At 46.6% G+C, this 21,325-nt stretch overlaps 2 protein-coding genes across 7 annotated transcripts in view; one reads left to right on the top strand and one right to left on the bottom strand.

Moving 5' to 3' along the window:
• Positions 1-21,325, top strand: part of CEPT1 (choline/ethanolamine phosphotransferase 1) — a 65,723-nt gene that overhangs the window by 16,052 nt on the left and 28,346 nt on the right. For 2 of the 5 annotated variants that reach the window (XM_082778731.1, XM_082778727.1), the window contains exons 1-2: positions 19,052-19,094; positions 20,534-20,935. In XM_082778731.1, the coding sequence (XP_082634857.1) occupies positions 20,540-20,935 (396 nt within the window). In that variant the 5' untranslated portion in view covers positions 19,052-19,094; positions 20,534-20,539. Of the gene's footprint in view, positions 1-17,800; positions 18,092-19,051; positions 19,095-19,568; positions 19,591-20,533; positions 20,936-21,325 lie in introns of those variants that run through there. The other 3 variants (XM_082778728.1, XM_082778730.1, XM_082778729.1) reach the window with 3 other exon arrangements.
• Positions 4,333-18,936, bottom strand: DRAM2 (DNA damage regulated autophagy modulator 2). Of its 2 annotated transcripts, XM_082778735.1 has the most exons (10): positions 18,887-18,936; positions 18,303-18,444; positions 15,751-15,843; positions 13,129-13,287; positions 12,357-12,424; positions 11,655-11,794; positions 9,029-9,206; positions 6,231-6,313; positions 5,107-5,199; positions 4,333-4,670 (listed from the first exon to the last, which is right to left on the bottom strand). In XM_082778735.1, exons 4-10 carry the CDS (start codon positions 13,257-13,259, stop codon positions 4,563-4,565), a joined length of 801 nt encoding a protein of 266 aa, XP_082634861.1. In that variant the 5' UTR covers positions 13,260-13,287; positions 15,751-15,843; positions 18,303-18,444; positions 18,887-18,936; the 3' UTR covers positions 4,333-4,562. The 2 variants fall into 2 exon arrangements, with proteins under 2 accessions (XP_082634861.1, XP_082634862.1); XM_082778736.1 differs by lacking the exon at positions 15,751-15,843 and having other exon boundaries at positions 18,887-18,930.

The following is a 21,325-nucleotide window of genomic DNA, read 5'->3' as shown; positions in this document are numbered from 1 at the left end:
TTTTTGGGCTTGGTGGCACACATTTACTCTTTAAACAGTCTCCAGTGACCTGCAAACATTTTGTCCTTTGGAATACTCTTTTTATTTATTTATTTATTTATTTATTTAATTGTAGCCTCAGTTTCTAGTCTTTTTTCTTTCTTTCTTTTTCAAATGGAAGACTAAGAACATAGTAAACCTTGTTTCAATGCACAAAGGATGAACCAGCTATAACAGTTTATACTCCATCCCACTCCAAACTCCTAGCTAGCTCTTGCCCCATCTCCTTGTCATGCTTCTCTAAAATTAGTGCACAATACCTGCCATTTCCCCAACACATCCACCACTTTTTCATCTTTCCCATATTATTCTCTCACCAAAGCCAGTCAGCAGCCACCAATTTGGCTTTGAGCAGAAATACGTGCTTATTTTTGTACTCCAGCTATCATGCATGAGAAGTGGTGTTTAAGCTCAACAGTCTGACAAACCTGGGCTGTCCAAGTGGCAGGGCCAATAACTCAAGCCCAAGAATCCAAGCAGATTTGCTGAGAATTTGAGCAGTTGCTGGATGTTACCAACTTAGCAGGCTTTTCTATTTCTGATGGATGCCTTGTGTTGGCATCCCTGTGGATCTTAGCTGGGCTGTGACTCCTTGGCACGCTCCATCTCCCATGGTTAGCTGCTGGCAGATGCCACCATCATCGCTGTCCTTGCAGCAGGTTGTGGTTCTTGTATCAGGAGTAAGTTTTAGAGCCACCTTGCACACCAGCAGACAGATGAGAACTGTTTTCAGCTATGGCCTCACAAGAAGACACTGGGGTCACCAAACTAGCAGTTTCTCCAGCCCAAGCCTGTAGTGTACCACTGCCAGCCAGGAGCTGAGAAAGAGCAAGTTCACAAGAACTGGCAAGGACAAGAAGCACCAACGCAGCTGCTCCTTAAGGAAATGCTGAGGAACTCCCCAGGCATGGTCAGAAACATCTCACCATGTAGGGAGCAGTGGGAGTGGGGCTGCTGCAGCCTGGGCATTGCCCTCGCTGTCCAGGGAGCTGGGCCAGAGCAGGGTGCTGATGGCAGGACCCATAGGTAATCCTAAGCAAGATGAGATGATGAATCCAGTTCTGGGTCCATCCCAGAGTACTTGGGAGCAGCAGGAGATGTGAACAGAGACAGGATGAAACTTATACCAGAGGTGCATGGAGGATATAAGACTGGAGGAAAGTCACCTACAGTCTAGGTCTGAAGCCCAGCCAAGAAATAAAGCTGGAGGCAGAATCGAAGACAAACCCAGCTGCTCACACCATGACTGGGTGCTCAGGCCTGACTTTAAGCAGAGCTCAGGGGCCATGTTCAGAGGAGGTGGGAGGAGGTCCCAGGTGAGGTCGCTCAGGGCAATTAAAGCACACTAATGCCCTCAGGGCCCTATTAGTGCTGTAGCAAGGGAAGCAGGTTCTAAGGGGTCTTGTGTTGGCTGCTTAAGCGTTCAGACTTTCCTCATCTTCTATCCTCAGCCAGCACAGGCTGACTTCCCTGCAGGGACACCAGCTGCCACAGTCCTCGCTAAAGGGGACAGGACCCGGCCCAGCCTCCGGGGACTGAGCAGCCACTTTGGCAGTGAACTGTGGGAGATGCAGAAAGGGGTGGGGGTGCAATGGAGAGGTGTAAGTAGAGCACTCGGTCAGGTGTGTCTGGGTGTTACTGATCCCCACGCCTTTAATAAGCAGAGAGACAGGAAGAGGAGAAGTTTCTGCAAACAAGAAATCTAGGAAGTACTTAGGGAACATGAGGGTGGTTTGGGAGAGGAGATATTTTTGGTTTTTGTTTTTTTTTTTCTTCCCCATTTTTTTTTTCCCCCCACACTGAAGATTGTGATGTTTTAGGTAGAACTCAAACATTTTTGAGTACTCAGACTCTGAAGCTGTGGGAATCTCATCCTGTTTGGTGGATTAGAAATTGATGTGATGCACACTCAGGAGGGGACTTAGTAAGGTGTTAGTGGCTGAGACCAGAGGTGTGAGGTTTGCTGAGCTTTTAATTTGCCACTGCTAATTGCTCAAGTGCTGGTCTGTCCTTGGCAGTTCATCTGAGTGGTGCCACCACAGAGAAATGCGGGGCTTTGTAGGTATTGCTCCTGGCAGGCAGCCTGTCTGGGTCTTCATGTCAAATAATCTCTGTGCCTAATGGTGATCCATGGGAGAGCGGTGAAAGGAGAGTGATGCCAGACCTCAAGGGAAAGGGGAGAAAAGTCCCATGAGCAGGCAGGGTCCTACAGAAGCTGCCTTTAGAAGCTGCAAGAATGACTTGTGGTTTTGCCTCTCTGCCTTGAGCACTAGGAAAGGGGCTCTCTTCTTCCTTCCCAGCAGGGCTCTGCACACCCAGGGTAGGGTAGGGCAGGACAGGAAAAGATGTCATGTTGTGATTATCTGGTTAAACCATTCACCTAATAAGACTTAAATAAGGTATAGAAAAGTGCTTTCTGCTAGCTCAAACTTCATGTTTTCTGGGTTAAGCAGTTAACCAGCCACTAGGGTTTATGTATTGCCTTATTAGGGAGCATGTAGCCAAGTGTGCCACTCTCCAGGGGGGCCTCGATCCCTAGGGATTTATCAGCAACTAAATTATAATACTTGGGGAAATCTCCCCTAAGCTGTAGAGCCCTTTGGGCCTCAGTGACTCACTGTTAATCATAGAATAGCTTGGGTTGGAAGGGACCTTAAAGCTCATCCAGTTCCCCACCTCTGTCACAGGCAGAGATGCCACCCACCAGATCAGGTTGGACAAGGGCCCGTCCAGCCTGGCCTTGAGCACCTCCTGGGAGGGGGCATCCACAGCTTCTCTGGGCAGCCTGTTCAGTGCCTCGCTACCTTTACAGTGAAGAATTTTCTCCTACTGTCTAATCTAAATCAATCTTCTTTTAGTTTAAAACCATACCCCCTTGTCCTATCATTATCTACCTGAGTAAAGAGTCCTTCTCCATCATTTTTATAAGACCCCTTTAAGTATTGAAAGGCTACAATAAGGTCTCCCTGGAGCTTTCTCTTCTCAAACCTGGATGCAGGTCTCCAGGTAGGGCCACATGAGGGTAGAGCAGAGGGAGACAATCACCTCCCTCGACCTCCTGGTCACACCTCTGTTGATGCAGCCCAGGATGCAGATGACCTTCTGGGCTGAATCATGTCTGCTTGTCCTCTTACTCCACTGGCTTCAGTAGTCTGGCAGGTTTTTGGCTGCAAAGCTTGTTTTCACACAATGAAGTATCTGAACTCCAGGCTGAGCTGGGCTGCAAGTGCTAATGAAGCCCAACTGCAGTTTTAATCTGGGAGAAGGAGGCTGCCCTGGGCAGCTGCTGTGGTTTCCAGGTCTCCAGGTTAAATTCTGCTCCTGGTCCTTCACCTGCCCCACCAGGGAACAGAGGATGTCAGCACAAGCTATTTTGGTGTGGGAGGAAACACGTTAGAGCTTATTGCCTAAGTCTACAGCTACGTGTTTTGGAAGGAAGCTGAGCCATTGCTGCTAAATAGGTCTCAAAGACAGCTGTTGATAATATGGTAGGTCTGTGCATAAACAAATACATGTAACCCTTTACTTTGCTATGCTTTGGAAGAACTTGATCAAGTGTGTGTTTCTGGATGTGACATCAATGTGTGGGAGATTGTGAGAAAACGCTCAGTATATGTGCCCTGGCACTTCTCAGGTGTCTTGTCACTGAAAGCTTGGTGGAGCTCAGCCTCTGGAGCACACTGGCACGCTACAAGGTCAGGCTGAGGACTAGCAGTGTGCTGTATGGCAGCATTTGGAAGCAGCAAGGGAAACGAGCAGATGGTTCTGTGGTTGGGGACTGTCTCAGGGGAGCATTAGGAACGTCAGTGCTACCAGGATGTACGCCGTGTTATGCTCTGTGTGTGTTTAAGAGTTGGTGCATCCGCTGTGAGTGAGCAGGACACCGCCTGCATAGCCCAAATCTTCCTAGACTTGTGCAATGGGGATGGCTCTGCACGTGAACCCTTGAACAAACCTGTCCATCAGCCCAAACGGCTGCTAGGTAGCTTGTAGCAAGAGGGGAAGCTCTTGCTACTGGCTGTCTCTTGTCCAGCTGTGGTGCCAAGAGGACTTTCCTTAAGAGTGGCTTTGGTGCAGCGTGCTGGTCATGGGTCAGTTCCAGCTGTCCCAGTGGGGGAGCTGTAGGTACAGAAAGTTGGGGCTGGAGCCCAGCTCTAGGCAGGGCTGGGGGCTCTGTGCTTCCCGAAGGATTTGGCCCGAGGAAAACTGGAGAGAAGAGGGCAAGGTGCTGCGGGAGGCGAATTCTGTGCTGCCTCTCTGTTGGGTGTAAGGGAAGTGATGAGGACACGTGAGTCTTTTCATAACCTTCATTTAATTCTTTCATGACATTGGCATGTGTAGAAATGTTACAGGCTTGTTTACAATACTGATAACATTTGCATTGCTGTGTGGGTTAATAGCAAAGCCCTTCATGTCAAGTAGAATACAATCACTTCATTTTTTTAAAAAATATAAAATAATTGCGAACTGTTATTGCTATTAAATTCCTGAGTTATGCTGAGAACATGTTCTCTTCACCTTCATTAGATGCTCCCTGCTGTCAGCAGTGTCTGTTCATCAGCCACAAAGCTCTGTGGTGTGTTATAGAGGGTTCGTCCATGCAAGCTAACAACTGCACGCAGGGAAATTTTCTGTGCAGGAAAAAAGAAAGAAACCACAACTTACCAGGCTTGTCATTTGCTCAGCATGGACAGTTTCAATAGTCAGATGAAAAAACAAAATGCAGATCAGCTCAAGAACTACTAAACCGGCTCCCATACTGTCCTGGATTGCCTCCGCAGTTTGCCTTGCAAGCCTATAGCAAACCTCCCCCGTGACTGGGACAGATCCTGCAAGTGAAGCTGGGTACAGCTAGCCTGGGCTGGGATCTGTGTGTTAACACAGTAGGAATAGATGCTACTGAGGATGAAAGGACCATTTAATGCTGTTCATGCTGCGGCTCTTCCAGCCTCAACAACTGACCCATACTGGTTAGCTCAGAAGCAGGTGAACACAGCCCACCTTGCACCATGTCAGGATATTTAGAGCTCAGAGAAGCAGAGCGCTTAATGTTAACATTCATTTTACCTGAAAGTCACGAATATAGGTGAGGAAAAAGCTGAGGAAGGAGAATGCTAGTGACCACTCTGAGACGGTACTGATGATGTGAGCTGTGTAGCCCTGTATAACAGTGAGAGAGAGGGGGAAAAAGTCAGTATTAGAAAGTCCTCTTGACTCTGTAATGGCACAAAGACAGCTCGCACATATGACATCCTGAATCCACAACTATTCTATTCAGAAAACAAAATTCCTTAGAGTGTCTGGAATCCCTCAGAATGAACTGCTCACTCAGTAGAAGAGTGAGGATAACCAGGAAAACACCAGCTCCACACACCTGAGATCTCTCCCACTGGGAAATGCATATCCGCCTCGCAAAAAATGAAGACTCGATAAAAGCTTGATGTGGCCAGCAACAAAATCCCTTTACAGAAGTAATCCCATCTTCCAAAAAAGTTTGAGGGTCTCCCTGGGTGTGAACAAACCTCACAAACACTCTGTGCTTTACAGAGAGGGAGGGAGGAAAAGCCCTCCAAAAGCAGCCTGCATGATATTTTCTCCAGCAACCTCCCATGCCTCCTGCAGTGACTGGAGAAGGAAGGGCAGGGCCAGGGATGGAGGCAGAGCCACTGAGACCTATGTGCCCTAGCCCCTGTTCTCCGTGCCACTTGGTGTCCCTTAATGCCTAGCACTTACATGGCATCCCTAGCATCTGTATCTTTTGGCCTTTTTCTCCACCTTACCCCACTAGATACCCACCTAGCAGCAGTTAGGATCTCTGCTTCACAGCGACCAGCTAGCACGTTTCATTGCTTACAGTTACCTGTAACAGTAACTGGGAACTTCTGATCAGTGTGGACCAGATAGGTGGCTATCCTGACAACCAGTTGAAGCAGTTCAGTTACTGCCCATCAATGAGATTAATTTAAAGTGATGCTTGAAGCTGCAACTGCTTTGCTCAGGACAGCACTTCAGCAAGCAGCTGCATGCTGGCTCAACTGCTAAGGCTCCCTTGTCCTCCCCCATCCCAAGTACATGTCCTGAAAGCACCTAGCTATCTACAACTGCAATAAATTCCCAGATATGTTATTTACCCTGTGACAAACACACATATTTTTTTGCTCTGTTTTGTTTTGTTTTCTTTTTCTACTCACTTTTTCCTCTGGGTCCCAGTGCAACTTTTGCACTAGATTTGTGCCGTACAGGCCACTATACAAGACAAGTGAGGAAACAAACACTAAAGAAATATGTTAAGGAAGATTCAAGACAAAGATTGAGCAACTTGGAAATGTCACACTTGGCTCTGGGTTGTTTCAAGCTGGGTTTGTAAGGAGATTTCTGTGTGTTTTCCACAAGGTCTCCTCAGCATAACAAATAGTAATGGTGATGTTTACAGATTCACGTCATTCTCTTCAACTTGTAGGTTGTTCCAACAGTTGATTTGGATTAATGTCACAGGAAAAGATTAATTCTAAGCTACATCAATCACCCCTGTTCTCTGTACACTGCACCTTGTAATACCTCCTTGATCTAACATAAAATTTCTGTGTTATGTGAACCGTGCTTAGTGCTTTCAGGTTTGCAGTAGTAGTTTCCAGGCTAATAGTGTGTGCCTCCCTTTCTTTGATTGCTTTTCAGCTTCTCAACCACCTTGAACCCCTGGTGTGTGGGTTACAGGCCAAAACAGTGTACTGTTAGCAGCAGTGCCAAGAAGGAGGCTACGAGCATTCCTGCTTCTCTTTCAGTCCACCCAGGGTTCGATAACTGGTCTTGTGCAGCAGCCAAGGAGAAATGCTACATGATAATGATTCCTCATTTCATTAGAGACCTGGGGTATTTCTAGAGTAATAAGATAATGCTTTTTCAATACCTTACAGAGGGAAAGTATGCTACACCAGTGCTACTGCCTTTGCAAGTGAAAATTAGAACATTAAGTTACAAAAGATCTGGTTTTCACATAACTATTAATTTCTTCAATCCTTAATGTGATTAAACACCAAAAGCCTCCTGATGTGCAAGATTATTTTTGGCAGTGAACGAGGCTGACCGTACTGGCACAAACATCTTTGAATGCTCAGACTTTCAAAGCCTATTTAAAACATTGATGTGAATAGTCAAGGGAGCTCTGTTACTGATCCGAATGCAGGACACCCAGCTCACTGCTAATTAAAATGTGCAGCTTTAGTAGCTGTTAGTTTTCTGCCTGAGTTACTACTGCAATGAAAAGAATTTAATGGTTGTGATACAAAATATCTGGCTCCTGTTCTCTACTGGTTACAGAGCAGTTAATTAACTGTTTTGCTTGTTCTGTGTTGACAGTTCTGTCTCACTCCAGCAGTGGATAAGTAGCATTTTTAGATTACCTTCTGTCATTCAGTACCAGAAACAACCAAACAACCATTTTACCTACGGCCCTAGACTTCTTACTATCCTTCCCTTATTACATCATTACATTACTTTGGAACTACTCTAACCATTTCACTTTTATTCCCCTTCCCTATACAAATGTATGTACATATCAGTATTTTTACAGCTGTCTTTACTTCCCTCTAATTTTGGTTAGACCATATTGATTTAAGAACCTCTAAAGATTTTGGGCTTGTGGATTTTTTGGCATCTGTAAAAGGCTCTTAACTTGAATCAGTTCATATTGTTCCATTTTAGTCTTCTCCAATTGTATTTGTCCCTCAATTGTTCAAAGTCAAAAATACTGTTCTTCCCTGGCACCAACATTTTCTGTTATGGACTGTAATTCTCTGAAGTTTCACAGATGACTTCCTTACTCTGTATCCAGCCTCCTCTTTCTCACTTCTTTATGGAAAACCAGCCTGTGCCCAGATTATATCATCTTGCTGTAGGAATGGGAGCTCAATGATCAGTGATGGTCTGTCAGTGGGAAATGGGCATATGGTTCAGTGTTAGTTTTGGCTGTCAGCCTAGAAATAAGTAAAATTGTGGGGATTAAATAGGTGGCCTTGATTCAACTGCAGAAGGGACAGCGTTTAGGCAATGATTTTGGACTCATGTCTTTGGAATGTAAATCCTAATGCTTTAAGTGTTGTAGTCCTGTTTGACACAACTGAGTCACAATCTTCAAAACACAACGTTTAGGTCTATCAGGGTGAGCAGAAGAACTGCTGGGGTTGTTTACTGAGTGGTAAATGACTCTGGACAGGAAAAGGCCTCTCTTTCTGAATGGGTTTGCCTTGGTTTCTGCAAAATCCATTCCTGTTTCCAGCACCCAGAATTCAAAGGTAAGGGGAAGGATGGGTTTCAGAGCCAAGGGAAGCTTGTAAGGAACGTGTGTCAGAAACTTGTATCTAGAACTCCAGGATGGGCAGGGGAGGAGCTCAGAGGTCAAATGGCTCTTCTGACTCCACCTTGGCAGTGTGCTCCAGAGTTGTCACTCTGATAAATGCCAGCACTTTAAACGTGCTCCGTGTGCCAGCTGGCATGGTGCACTACTGCTTCACACAGCTGGGTTACTAGCATTCTTTTACGCTGCATTCGGTACTTCTCTGTTCTAGGTATATCCAACTACAAAACTTGCTGCAGCACTCCTGTCACCAGGGAGCTGACACATTCATTTCTTACCTGGCTTTTTTTCCCCCCATTAAAACCATCAGTCTCTGAAGTACACTTCCCTTTCTCCCTAACAATCACAGTCTACAGTCAGGCCTCTTCGTGAATTCTTATTTTGCGATTTTCAATCTTAGGTGCAGGAGGAAGGGAGAGGAGAGGGGATGATAACTACTCTTGCCTTTTTTATTGGCTTGTGACTCACTAGCTGGCTTAACCCGCTGGCTCCCTTCTTCCTAGTTCCCAGGTTGCAAAACTGAACATGAATACTATGATACAAGCTGTGTGTCTAACGATGACAGACCTTCTGTGGCACACTCTGTCGTATTGGCAGGCTAAATAAATGTTGCTGCATTTTGCAGCAAAAGGATACTGCTTGCAATGCTTGAGCTGCACCAGAGTAACACGGTCAGACGGATCCAAAAGATGTCTTTGCTGTGAATTTCTGGCTGCATCAGGTAGGATAGGATGGTCTGAACCAGCATGTAAATGGCTCCAACTCCGAACGTCAGGCAGGCTCCAACCACGTGTACGTAGTACAGAACACATTTCTAGGGAAAGAAAGTGCTGCTTGTATAGAACCTGTTTTTGTTTTTTTTTTTAAACTTGGGGAATATTTTCTTTTGTAAATGTTTGACACTCCACCCGCTCAATCATCTTCTCATATGCTAAGCTAAAGTGTTCAGGACTGTGTCAGCATGTGGATTTTCTTGGAAATCTCAGAGTTAGCTGGAAGCCAGCACCTGCCAGCTCTCTGTATTGCTGTTTTTTGGCAAGTTCTTGCGGCTAAGTTAGAGACCACAACTATATCTTAACTACAGGAATTTATAAAAGCTGCCCTCACTACTACACTGGGTGATAATATAGAAACTGGATGGCGGAATCCCTGCAGCTGCGAAGGGTGCAAGAGTGACAACAGGCTACCTGCTGAACATTTCTATCCCAGGAATTTCTGCATCTATGAAGGATAATGCAATAGAGGACAAACATGATGCACAATCCTAGTCCCCTGCAAAGAAGTTAAAGATAATGAGGTTTAGTGCTGCTCTGAATGACTCCAGTTTGAACAAGCCTTGCTTGTCAAATTAGAATCTTAGAATACTCAGAGGGAACAAGGTGGAATCAAACAGTAATAAACACGTTAGGAGAATCAACTGTCAAATAATAATCATTAAACCTAGAAGCTATTCCAAGAAAAACAATCAAACTCGAAATTTATGTTGTTACAAGCTACGTCACACTCAGTCCTTTCCTCTTATCCCTGACTGAGCAAAGTAGCCAAACACAGCAAATAAAAAGCATCTTGTCAATTGTACACCACATTGGCAGCCCTTCTGCAATCCAATTCTGCAAGTAATCTTTTATGCCCTAATGAATGAGACTATGTATGTTACTGAATAGCTATTAAGATCAGGAATTGGAATCACCCTTTCCTCACAATCTCTGTGCACAGATTAATTAAATGAAATTTAACTGCTGCATCCACAGCAGTATAACAATTTGCATGTGAATAGCCAAGCTGTAAAGGTGTGTGTCCAGTGCTGCTCAGTAAGGTGTCAGCAGAGAGGAATCTTTCTCCGATGTGAGAAATCAATAGCCACAGCCAGAACTGAGCCATAGCACTGGCTGAACACCATAAATCAAAACCCCTCTGAGCCTTGTGCCATCACTTTTACTCCCAACCAGTGAAAGCTTATCTGGGGCTCTGCCTGATGGCTGTTCCCTTTAAGCATCTTTGTACATTTTCAAATTCATTTGTCTTCAGTAACTAGTGGACTTCATAGGCCTTAGCTCCTTTTGCTTCTGGGATGGCCTCTAGACAATCCTCAGCATCACTTGGATATGTAGGTACATCATTTCCACTTTTTTCTTGCTCAAGATTAAATGTCACAGAAACTATATAATAAAGGAACACTCACTTTCTACATTTTGATTATCTACAAGATGTAGATATAACCTCTCCTGACCAGTGGTGGAAGACAATCATGCAGCTAGACACAACCTGGAAGCTCTTGCTTGGTGGTTATGTTGGTAGGGGCTGTGGCCAGCGAGTCTGGCTAGAGTTCTAAAAAATATAGATTGAGGCCTCCAAAAAAAAAAAAGTCAGCATACTGAAGTTTCTGAGACATGGGCTGCTGAAAAAATTGGGAGAGCAGTGCTGTGGGGAAAGGAGATGAGAGAAAAAAAAGGTGGAGATTTCCTGGAGCTTTTCTGTTTTTCTGTTTCGCTTTTTCTTGGCCCTAATCCAGCAGGAGCCACTGCAGCCTCTAGTGGCTAAAGGCACTACTACAGACCCCTGAAAAATCCAGCTCGTAATTAATATGATGAGGCTGGCAAGTACACAACCGTCTTGCGTGTAACAGCCAGCAATCCTGAATCTAGTCCTGCTGATGGTGTGATATGTGAGAATATCTGGTTTTGAAAAAGCAAGGGAAAAAAAATATTGAGGAAAAAACATAGAGACACTGGGAGAAATTCAAAAGCTGGTTGACATTGCAGTGTTTTCAACAATTGCACAGGTTTTGCAGGAAAAGATACCTAGGAGGGAAGATTTTTCAGAGTAAGAGTTCTTGTGGGGTTGGGTGTTTTTGCTGGCTTTACTTCTAGTTCTAACAGTTTTTGACTATTTGACACTTGATTCTCCCGTATTAAAATATGATATAGTTGTGGTCTTCTTATCTGGAGTTAAGGCTTTCAAATCTCCTACAAGGAGATGCAAGATGAGTTTGCTTCTTGCAAAACTTCTGATTTTTGTTTTTAAATGGCTTTGAATTTTGTGAATGTCTGCTCACAAATTCCAGTGGATAAAGCAAATAAAAAATATGTAAAGAAATTCCAAACTATTAACAGTTCTCTATAGGGAATTTGATTAAAAAAAAAAAAAGTTTTTCCTCAAAAGTTTTGCCTTTAATAACCCCCCAGTTACTGAGACAGGTATCTCAGTAAACAAACAAACAGAACTCTGGACAGGTTCAAAACATTGCAAGCAAAGCACAAACCTGGAAATTTGCAATAATACAAAGTCCAAAACAGCTTATCAGTCCTAGTGTCAGGCCGATCTTATTAAGCTTGATGATCTTGGATTTTTCTGGATTCAAAGCATAAACTTGCTTATAACGGACATACATGGTAGCCACACCTGCAAATGAAAATCACAAATGTGTTTAAGATTTTAAGCTGTCAAGTAAACTGTTTTGTTTGAACGGCGAAGATGCTGAGTGACAGTAGCATCTATTTAAAATACCAAAACTGTCTTAGGAATAGGACAGTTGAGAATTCGGAAGCCAAAACTGAAATAACTTATTGGATTTTTCTTAGAATCATAGAATCATTAAGGTTGGAAAATACCTTATCTCTTTCACTTGAAAAACATATTGTTTTTTCCCCTCTCCGTAACTGCAGCACAAGTAAGATGACTGCCTTAACTCTGCATTTCTATTTCTCGTAACAGTTTCTTTGTTTGTCTTTTTTAAATGTATTTTTGGCCTTCTGGAATCTGCAATTGTCATGCTGGCTTTGTGGGTAAATCCCTGCAATATACTTTTCTCTGAATTACTTAAGAGAACTAGGATTAATTGCTTAAAATTTAGCTTTTGATGAGAATTATGGGATGTTTTAATGATCTGAATAAGGAAACCATTTCAAATGCTGTGCATCACAGAACTGCATGCAGTTTGCCATGGACAGCTTTCTATACTCACCCAAGAAAGCCGAAATATTTAACATGATCCCAAACAAGCATCTTTCTGGAGGTATTGTCCCTGTATCACTGGAAGAGATGAATGGAGTGATACATATCTATATTAAAAATACTTGCAATACAACTTTAGTTATTTCAGTCTGCAAAGAAACCATAAGAAAGCTTGTAAAAACCCTCCCAGCTATTTTTCACTGTTTTCATTACTCAAACAATACTGTACTCTTTTCTAGAGCTGTAGAAATACATGTAAGCACAGTGAAAACTGCTATCCTTAGAACAAGAAATTAATGTGCTTGGTATAGCTATTCCTTTTATTCTGATCTTAATTCCACAATAAAAGGGGAATAAAGAGTATTAAAACTGGGAAATGAAGAACCTGGAAATCTGAAAGACCAAAATTAAGGCCATACATACAGCTTTGATGGTATGCAGTTGGCACTGTAGATTACAGTACAGCTTTACTGACAAAACCAAGCCTGGAGAGAGCAAGATGCTGTTCTACAAACAGGGCTGGAGACTCACCCCCAGATTTCTTGTTCATTATCACTTTAAGGATACATTCATAGAACCACAGCATAAAGGACAGATTAGATAGACAGAGAGCTTTGAATAGACTTACGAATTTGTTTAGCAATTTGTAGGCAACTTTAGAACTGGAGCTGTTGGGTAAAAGCTGGTATTTAAAGTTTGGAGTTGGGGAAGAATTCAGAAGCGTGAGAGGCCAATTCAATACTGTGATACAGTTATCAGGGCATTGTCTGCACATTACTAACCTGATGTAGGGCACCAGAGGGTCAACGTGGTGTAGGACGATAGCGGTGATGTATGAAAACACGAAAGTTGCAGCTGACCAAACAACCAAAGACGCAGGCAAGAAAGAGAGTCCTTGCTGGAACCACCACATTGCAGAGCTGACTTCTAACCTCTGAACACTGTGAGGAATTGAATAAAAAGGTTTACTGAGAATTTTTTTTGAGGCAAGCCGCCTATTCATACAGTCTACCATTGTTGTCAAGGATGACTCTTCTTTACAAAGGCTATGCCAAGGTGAAGTGGATTTGATGTTGCTCTCAGACCTGTCTTGCAAACCCAATGTGAGATTTGACTTCACAGTACGGAAGCAATCACAAAGAAGCAGAAATAATATCTGGAAGCGTTCACTCTGAAATTCTTAGGAGATCATGAGAAAAGAAACCAGTAGAGCCACTTTACTGTGCATCTCAGCATTTGCAGCTGCCAGGAAAAGGTCAAGAGAGTCACTATGAATAACTGACTATTTTCTTCTTACCCTTGTGTCATAAAATCACAGAATCATCTAGGTTGGAAAAGACCTTCAAGATCACCAAATCATAACACCATGTTAGAATTAGTGATGCTGACAGAGAATGTGTCCCAATAGTGACACTTTAACTGATAATGGCTGTTGTAAAGCCTAAAATTTCCACTAGCAAACAACTGGGTAGAAAATGACCCAAAATTATTTTAATATCTGTACTCATTTAGTACCTGTCATGATGTGTGACTCAACATCTGTTACAAGCATCACTTAAATAAGCTCACAGATATCTACGAGCAAAAGCTGACTGCTACCATCTGTAACCTTCAGCCTCGAGGACTGCCTATTCCAGGTGGTAGTGTAGCAGCTGCTTTGTCTTTAAAGGTGTGAGAAAAAGGCCCATCTACAGTGGTGTTACACTGCTACCTCTGTCCAGTTCTGTAAGCCCCAGCCTGAGAGCAGCTCTGTGCCTCTGCCACCGGCGGTCAGAGCAGTAACGTGCAGCTGTGTCACCCCAGCGAGTTCACAAAACCGGGCTCCTCTTTGCACTGCTGCTAGAGGGAAGGAGCTTCCTACTGGCTTCAGATACGAAGTTGAGCTGAATTGATTTCTGATTTTGGAATCACAAAATGCCTGAGGTTGGTGGGGATGTCTGGGTTCATCTCCAAGCCCCAGCTCCAGCAAGGCCACCCACAGCAGGGTGCCCAGGACCATGTGCAGATGGCTTCAGGAGATCTCCAAGGAGGAGACTCCACAACCTCTCTGGGCAAGCTGTGCCAGTGCTCAGTCACCTTCACAGTACAGAAATGCTTCGTGATGCCCAGACAGAGCCTCCCATGGTTCAGTTTGTGCTCACTGCCTCTTGTCCTGGCACTGGGCACCAGAGAGGAGCCGGGATCTGGCTTCTCTGTGCCCTCCCTTCAGGTATTTGTACGAACTGATGAGAACCCTCTAGAGGGTTTATTTTATGGGCTATGCTGGGGTCTGCATTTTATGCACAGAATGATACTCTGCTGACAGCATTCCCTTAAACTTACACCACCGAGAAGAGAGTACAGGAAGTGTTTAAGCATAGGTGAAACTGAAGCCTGTGAATGCAATACGAGACAGGGAAAATGAGAAGAACAAATAATAGAGTACAGATCCAAGGGCATCCAAATATCAAACACTGTGTGAGAAAAGGAAAATAACATTACAAGACAAAACAGGAATAAGTGCAGGACTGAGAGGTCTTAGGAGGTGTGAATTGCTTGGAGTGTGAGTGACTCGAAAAAAAAAAGGAGAAAAGGATAAGAAGCATGAAGATTAGAAAGTCTCATGGGAGGAAAAAGGAAGTTGGAACAAAAATGGGTGAATCTTGCACCAGATCAGAGCCGATCACCTTCTTTACATCTCACTCTGTAGCCCTCAGCTCTCTGCTGATGCAGCCGTACTGCACACAGCTGCTATTTGATCACAAGCATGTCTTTCCAGGGCATATCGTTTTGCTGACCTTCTCTAGTAAGCATGTCTAGGTGAGTTTGCAGGAGGCCAGTTCAATAGATTCATCAGACAATGCGTAACAATGAATAATGAACATTGCTCATTCACCAGAAACTGGTTGCTGTTCTGTGTTTGTGCTTCTTTTAAGCCTACAAAATTAGTGGTTCAAGCCCTTGAAAAGAATATGTAATTACATAAAATTAAAGGTTCAGCTGCTTGTCAGGAAGATGCTAGGTAACAGATAAACAAAGGATGTGGTTAATAAGAATGGAGTGATGTAGTTGCTTACTTTCTGACCCTTAAACTTTCATTTTTAAACTAAATACAACATAACATTTGCCTTCTCATGTTGATTTTTATTTTACGACTGTAATGCAATAAAAATAGTAATCAATATAGGTTCACAATCACATCTCTCATATGAATAAATGGGGAATTTGCATGAAAGAGAAATGTGTGTTTTGCACAGCATTCTCTGTTACAGGTGTTATATGCCTGGGTATGTAACTCAAAACTTCAAGTGGTCAATCTGATGCTTGGATTTTAATTTTCCTTTAACATTTAAATGTTTATAGCCTTAGATTTATTTCTGAGCTAATAGATTTGCATGAAACCAACCAACCAACCAGCCACACACCTGTGAATGAGGACGTCAAAAGAAATGTCACCTCAAGAGTAATCCAAAGTCATCTTCCTGAAGTTCTCTGTTTGCTTCATTTTTTTCCTTAATCTTTGAGATAGAAAGGAAAAGAATCAAGATGTGTTACTTCTAAACATTTTACTCTATATTGTTTATTCTCTTTCTTAGCACCTTCTATTAGTCATTGCCATGGACAGGATACTGGATTAGATGGACTTTTGGCCTGACTCAAGAAGTTTTTTCTATGTTCCCAGTGGTTTAAAAAATGAAGCACATGCATGATGGGATGGTAGCAATGAGGGAAAACGGGTGTTGAGGACTTTTGGATTCACAGGACCTTTCTATAGAACGATTTAACTTGAAATGAGAAGCTTCCAGGAAAAAAATAGGCTGCAGCTGTTCCAATGCAACTAAAACCAATGCCTACATCACTTTTTTCACATGAGGAAGGGGACAAAGCGTGGTGTCTTCCTGTTTCATTGTGAATGGGCGTCCTGACGTGATGCTGGTGCTGTGCTAAGTATGTGGCAGGATGGGTGCTGAAGCACAGCAGCACACAACCTGCATTTAAACAGAGATCCCACAGCTCCTGTCTTCTCTTCACATGCTGCCATTTTCATACACCAGAGAAGCTGTTGGAGATGAGACACTGCGCTGCGTTCCTGATAGCTGGTGAAATCTGTGAGCTTGCACAGCTGTTTGCAATAGGTGGGTGCTGGGCAGCTTTGGGGTACCAGCACCATGTGGACTGGTAGGGGTAAGTGACACAAGGCAAATTCTCTGCCCGTTGGAGTATTTGCACATGTAGACAGGTAAACTAATCTGGGCTAAGGCGAGGTTAGTAAAGCAGAGCTGCTGCTCCTGACGTGCCCCCTGGGTGTTGCTCTCCCCACACAGAAGTGTGTCCATGCTCACCAGCAGTGTCTGCTCCCTGCTGCCGACCAGCCTCCGTCAGTCAGGACCGGGAATCACAACCCATCCCGTCACAGCCTGCAGCTATGGCCTGGGCACAAATTACCACCGTTTTCATGTGGTCAGGTGTGCAGAGCAGTGCGGTTGCTGCAGGAACACTCAGAGCTGTGGCCAGGAAGACTTCTTACCGTGCATACAGCCGCGGGCTGGCACACCTGAACGGCCTGGGGATCAGAGCTGGGTTGTGCCCTGCTTCTGCCCTTCCGTGGGTACAGCCCCTGCCAAACTCGCCTGATGATAAAACCGCTTTGTAAATTTTGTCCGCTAAATTCTCCTTCTCAGCTCTGTCAAGGTCTGTCCTGAATTCTTCTCATCTCCTTTCATCTTCTTTGATGTTTGAAGCTTTTTCAGGGTAATCAAGTCATTTTTCTCGCCGTTATGTGGGCAGACTGTATGCACCGGGCATGGGCTTTGCTCTACGCAGATCGCTGCATGCGCTTACGACGCTGCCTGCTCGACAAAGCTTCAGGCTGAAGCCTCGTCGTGTCCCTGCCAGCTCATGGGGCTCTGAAGCAGGAGTGGCTGGGCGGGCACGGCTGCACAAAAAGGCATCTCAGAGCGCTGGCGGCAGGACGGGATTGCCTTGCAATTTGTCAGCTGGACAGCACTAAAATAAATTATTATTAGCGTCTCATCCTGCCCTATTGTTTTCAACAGTAGGAAATAAAGCACGCTCAACCTCCTTGTTTTTTCAGCTAGGTCCTTTGCCAGCTGATTATATAATGGCAGTGGATGGCCTCTCTTTCCAAGTATGCTTTCTTAAACGTTTATCCCAATTTGCAGGCATTTCTGTGTCCTAAAGCAGGGGGTCAAGCCCCAAATCAACTGTCACAGGTCCTTCCTGTGGTGGATATTATTAAATTATTACCAAGAGCAAGTCAAGCGCTTTAAAAATAAGTATCTCTGAGGTTTTTCTTTAAATGCAGGAAGTGTGCACCAGCATCTGCACATGCTTGACTTCATCATGTGGAATAGAAACTACAGATGTAATGAAAACGAAAGGTGACTGAGACTATTCATGGCAGAAAGTTAACATAATGCTGAAAAGATGGCTGAAAGTATGTGTGGAAATTCGGGAATTTCTACATTAACGCTGACAACCCGGCTGTCAGCCTGCCTCTGCCCTGCTCTCCCAGCACACAGGCAGAGGTGAGGCCACACTAAGGGACAGCAAAACCCTCCAAGGCTGCATTGAAGGAAGAAAGAGAAAGCAAATTGCTGCGTGCGCTCCTAGGTGAGCACAAAGGTTGGACGGGGACGAGCCACGGAGGGACCTGAATACGTTCATTTGTGCAACTTACTGCTGGGGTCAGCCCGACACCAGCGGGTAAAGGTCGCTAATCCCCCAGGGACTAGGAGCAAGGAGGTAGGAACCGTGTCGGCTTTGCAGGGTAATGACGGGTGACTCATTTTGAGCATTTTTGTTAGTAGAGATGCCAAAAAAAAATTCGCTATTAATTCCGTACACGCGGCTGAGCTTCCAGAGGGCCGAGGCCAGGCCCCCCACATGGTGCTGAGCCCATGGCACAGCCGGGGGAGAAGCAGGGGGGCACGGGCACCGTGCTGCTGGGACGTACCCGTGCCGATGCCGGTGTCGATGCCGGTTTTCGAGCCGTGATGTCCCGGTGGCAGCTCGTCCCTCCGGCTGACCTCGGGCACTCGGACCCGGGACGAAGCGGGCTGGGGCTGCCGGGGGGCAGCCGCTGAAGTCCGGGAGTGCTGCGGGCAGAGCGGGGACACAGCGGGGCTGGGGGCGCTGGGGGGACTGGGGGTGACTGGGAGGACTGGGGGGGGTTGGGGGGGTTTGGGGAGGGCTGGGGGTGAGGGGAGAGGGCGGGGGTGGGAGGGGGGCAGCTGGGGGGGCAACAGGGGAGGGCTGAGGAGGGAGGGGGCAACTTGGGGGGGGGCGAGGGGAGAAGGGGAGGGATGGGGGCAGCAGGAGGGGGCTGAGGTGGGGGTCCCGGGGGTCCCGATGGGGGCACTGGGGGGCACTGGGGGTGTCTCGGGGGCAGCCCGGGGTGTGTGTGGGGGACCCGGGGGGGGCCGGGCTGGGGGTCACCGGCGGGAGCGACCCCGGGGTAACGGGGGCTGGGCGGGACGGGGGGGCCCTGAGGGGTCCCCTGGGGGTTCTCCCTCCCCCCACCCCCCCCAGCGCTTTTACCTCGGCCGCTCCCGCGCCGGCCCCGCGGCGGTGCCGCCCCGAGCCCCGCCCCCCCGCCGGGCCCCGCCTCCAGCCCCGCCCCCTCCCGACAGCATCGCCCCGCCCCAAGCCCCGCCCCCCTCCCAGCCCTCGCCCCGCCCCCTTCCTCCTCTCGCTTTGCGGCCGTCGAAAAGGTGTCGCAAAGGCGCCGCCCGGGCGAGGAGCTGAGGTAAGGCCCGGCCGCCTCCTCCCCGCTTCCCTCCCGGTTCCCCGCGGCTCCTCCGAGGCTCGGCCCGGTGTAGGGCGTGCGGGACCCGCCTCGGGGCCGTGCTGCGGGTGGGCATGGGGCTGGGCGTCCCCCCTCTGGCCGGGCTGCACCGCACCGGGGCCGCCTCCCCCGGGCCGGGGCCGAGCCCGAGGCTGGGCCCTGCCCCCGCCCCCCGCCTCTGCCCCCTCCGACCCCTCCCTGACCCCGGTGGGAGCCCCGCGGGGCGGCTCGGCCCGGTTCGGCCTGGGGCCGGGCCCCCTGGGGGGTCGGGTGAGGCGGGTCCCCGGCTTAGCGGGCTCCGGCCGAAGCAGGGCTCAGTGTGCTGGCTTTCTCCTCTTCCCCTCGCGGTTTTCTCCGTGGGAAATTGCCCTAATTAAGCAGCGGAGGGTGGAAGCGAGAGCGCTTGGTGTTGTGCCACAGCTGACCTTTGGTTTACTTAGCTTGTTTTCCCTGCTCGGTGTGTGACTTGCTCGCGGTCCCAGGGATAACTTATCTTCCTCTCTTGGACTTCATTCTGCTTAGCAGTTAGGGTTATTTACTTATTTGGTTGACTGTACTAGATAAATACCAGACCTGCCTTTGTAGCCTTCCTTCCTTGTATTTCTCTGCTTGTCTGTGTGGGGAGTTACATGGTGCTGGTCACCTGCTGCCAGGAGAGGGGCTGCACCACAAGGCTCCTTGTTGGCACTGGGAATGCTGTTTGTAGCCCCACATCTTCTCACAGCTGGTGTCTGTAGGCTGCCTCCGACCAGCTAAAGCTTCACAGCTCTGGCATGTTCTTGCCTGTCTTAAGTGTTGAATAGACAATGAGCTTTCACCTGATTTAGGTTGGACAAGAAAACAGCCACCATGGCAAAACTGATACAAGCATTTCTCAGATCACTGTTTCTTACAACTGCCTTTAAGTGGTTGCTGCTCCTCAGCAAAGAGGCAAAGCTGCTTCAAAGCTGTTTAACTTAAGATTTCTCTGTATTTGTTCTGTTCTTAGCACTATCAATTGATAAGCTAAGCAGGGCGCATCAGTTACACATCGCTCACTCTCCCAGGAGAGCGATGTGCAGGGCTGAGTGTGCTGTGGTCTGTAACGCAAGTCAGTGGTGTGGTGTAAGCTTCTGCTGCTGCTGAAATTTAGGCTGGTGATTGCAGGATATTTGCTTCAGTAGGCAGCAGGAAAGGAGAACAAGTGCAACTTACTATTTTATAACTGTGTTGAGAACAGTTGCTTCCTGTCTTTCCTCAGCAATTCTCCAAATATCTCTTCTAAGGGAGTGCTCTTATAAAATCTTCTTTGGTTTGCTGGCGGATAAAACACTCTGTGGAGCATTGCTTAGAAAGTTCTGGTACCTTTAAATCCCCCCATGTTCTTCACCTTCAGTATGTCTCACCCCTTTATGTTGCAGGGTCTTATGATTCTCCGTAACAGCTGTTACCTGCCAAATAAAAATTCTGACGCCACCCGATCCATGAGCGGGCATCGAAACCTCAAGAGGCGATGTGGGGAGTCACATCTGGAATCCCCCGCGGGCTGTGGACACGGTCCTGCCGCTGGCTGCGTGTTAAGCAAACTAGTTCAGCTGCCTACACCTCCCCTGTCAAAGCACCAGCTAAAACGGTTAGAAGAACACAAATACCAGAGCGCTGGACGATCGCTGCTTGAACCTCTAATGCAAGGTTACTGGGAATGGTTAGTCGGAAGAGTTCCAGCCTGGATTGCCCCGAATCTGATCACCATCATTGGACTGTTAATAAATATCTTTACAACTCTGCTATTAGTATATTACTGCCCAACAGCTACAGAGCAGGTAAGTGGTGGGCTTCTGTCGGCCTTTGAGGCAGCTGCTGCGATCGGGCAGCAGTTGGCTCTGCTCCCTGGTGGGCTCCTGTGTTTGTGGGAGCTGTTCCTCCCTACCTAGCCCACGGCCCTGGTACGTTTAGGCTGTTCTCTGTGAATGGTTTTAATGCCTGGGCATCTAAATGAGTGCCTGCATGCAAAAGGAGCATGTGGGGATTTGGGGTTAGCATGCTGCTTGCTGAGTGACATAACTGGGTTCCCCGGAGGGCTGATGGAAGGGATGCCATGGGGCAATAGTCCCAACTTGAAATGGGGCCTGGTACCAAAGCAGCTCTTCTGATAGCAGCTCTGCTATGAGGATGTGCTTGAGTCCCTGTACAGACAATGAAGAAATGGGTTT

The sequence above is a fragment of the Aythya marila genome, assembly GCF_965140915.1.
Source record: "Aythya marila genome assembly, chromosome: 24".
NCBI lineage: Eukaryota > Metazoa > Chordata > Aves > Anseriformes > Anatidae > Aythya > Aythya marila.
The sequence above is the reverse complement of the archived record's forward strand: the minus strand, read 5'-3'. Positions and strand labels throughout refer to the sequence as shown.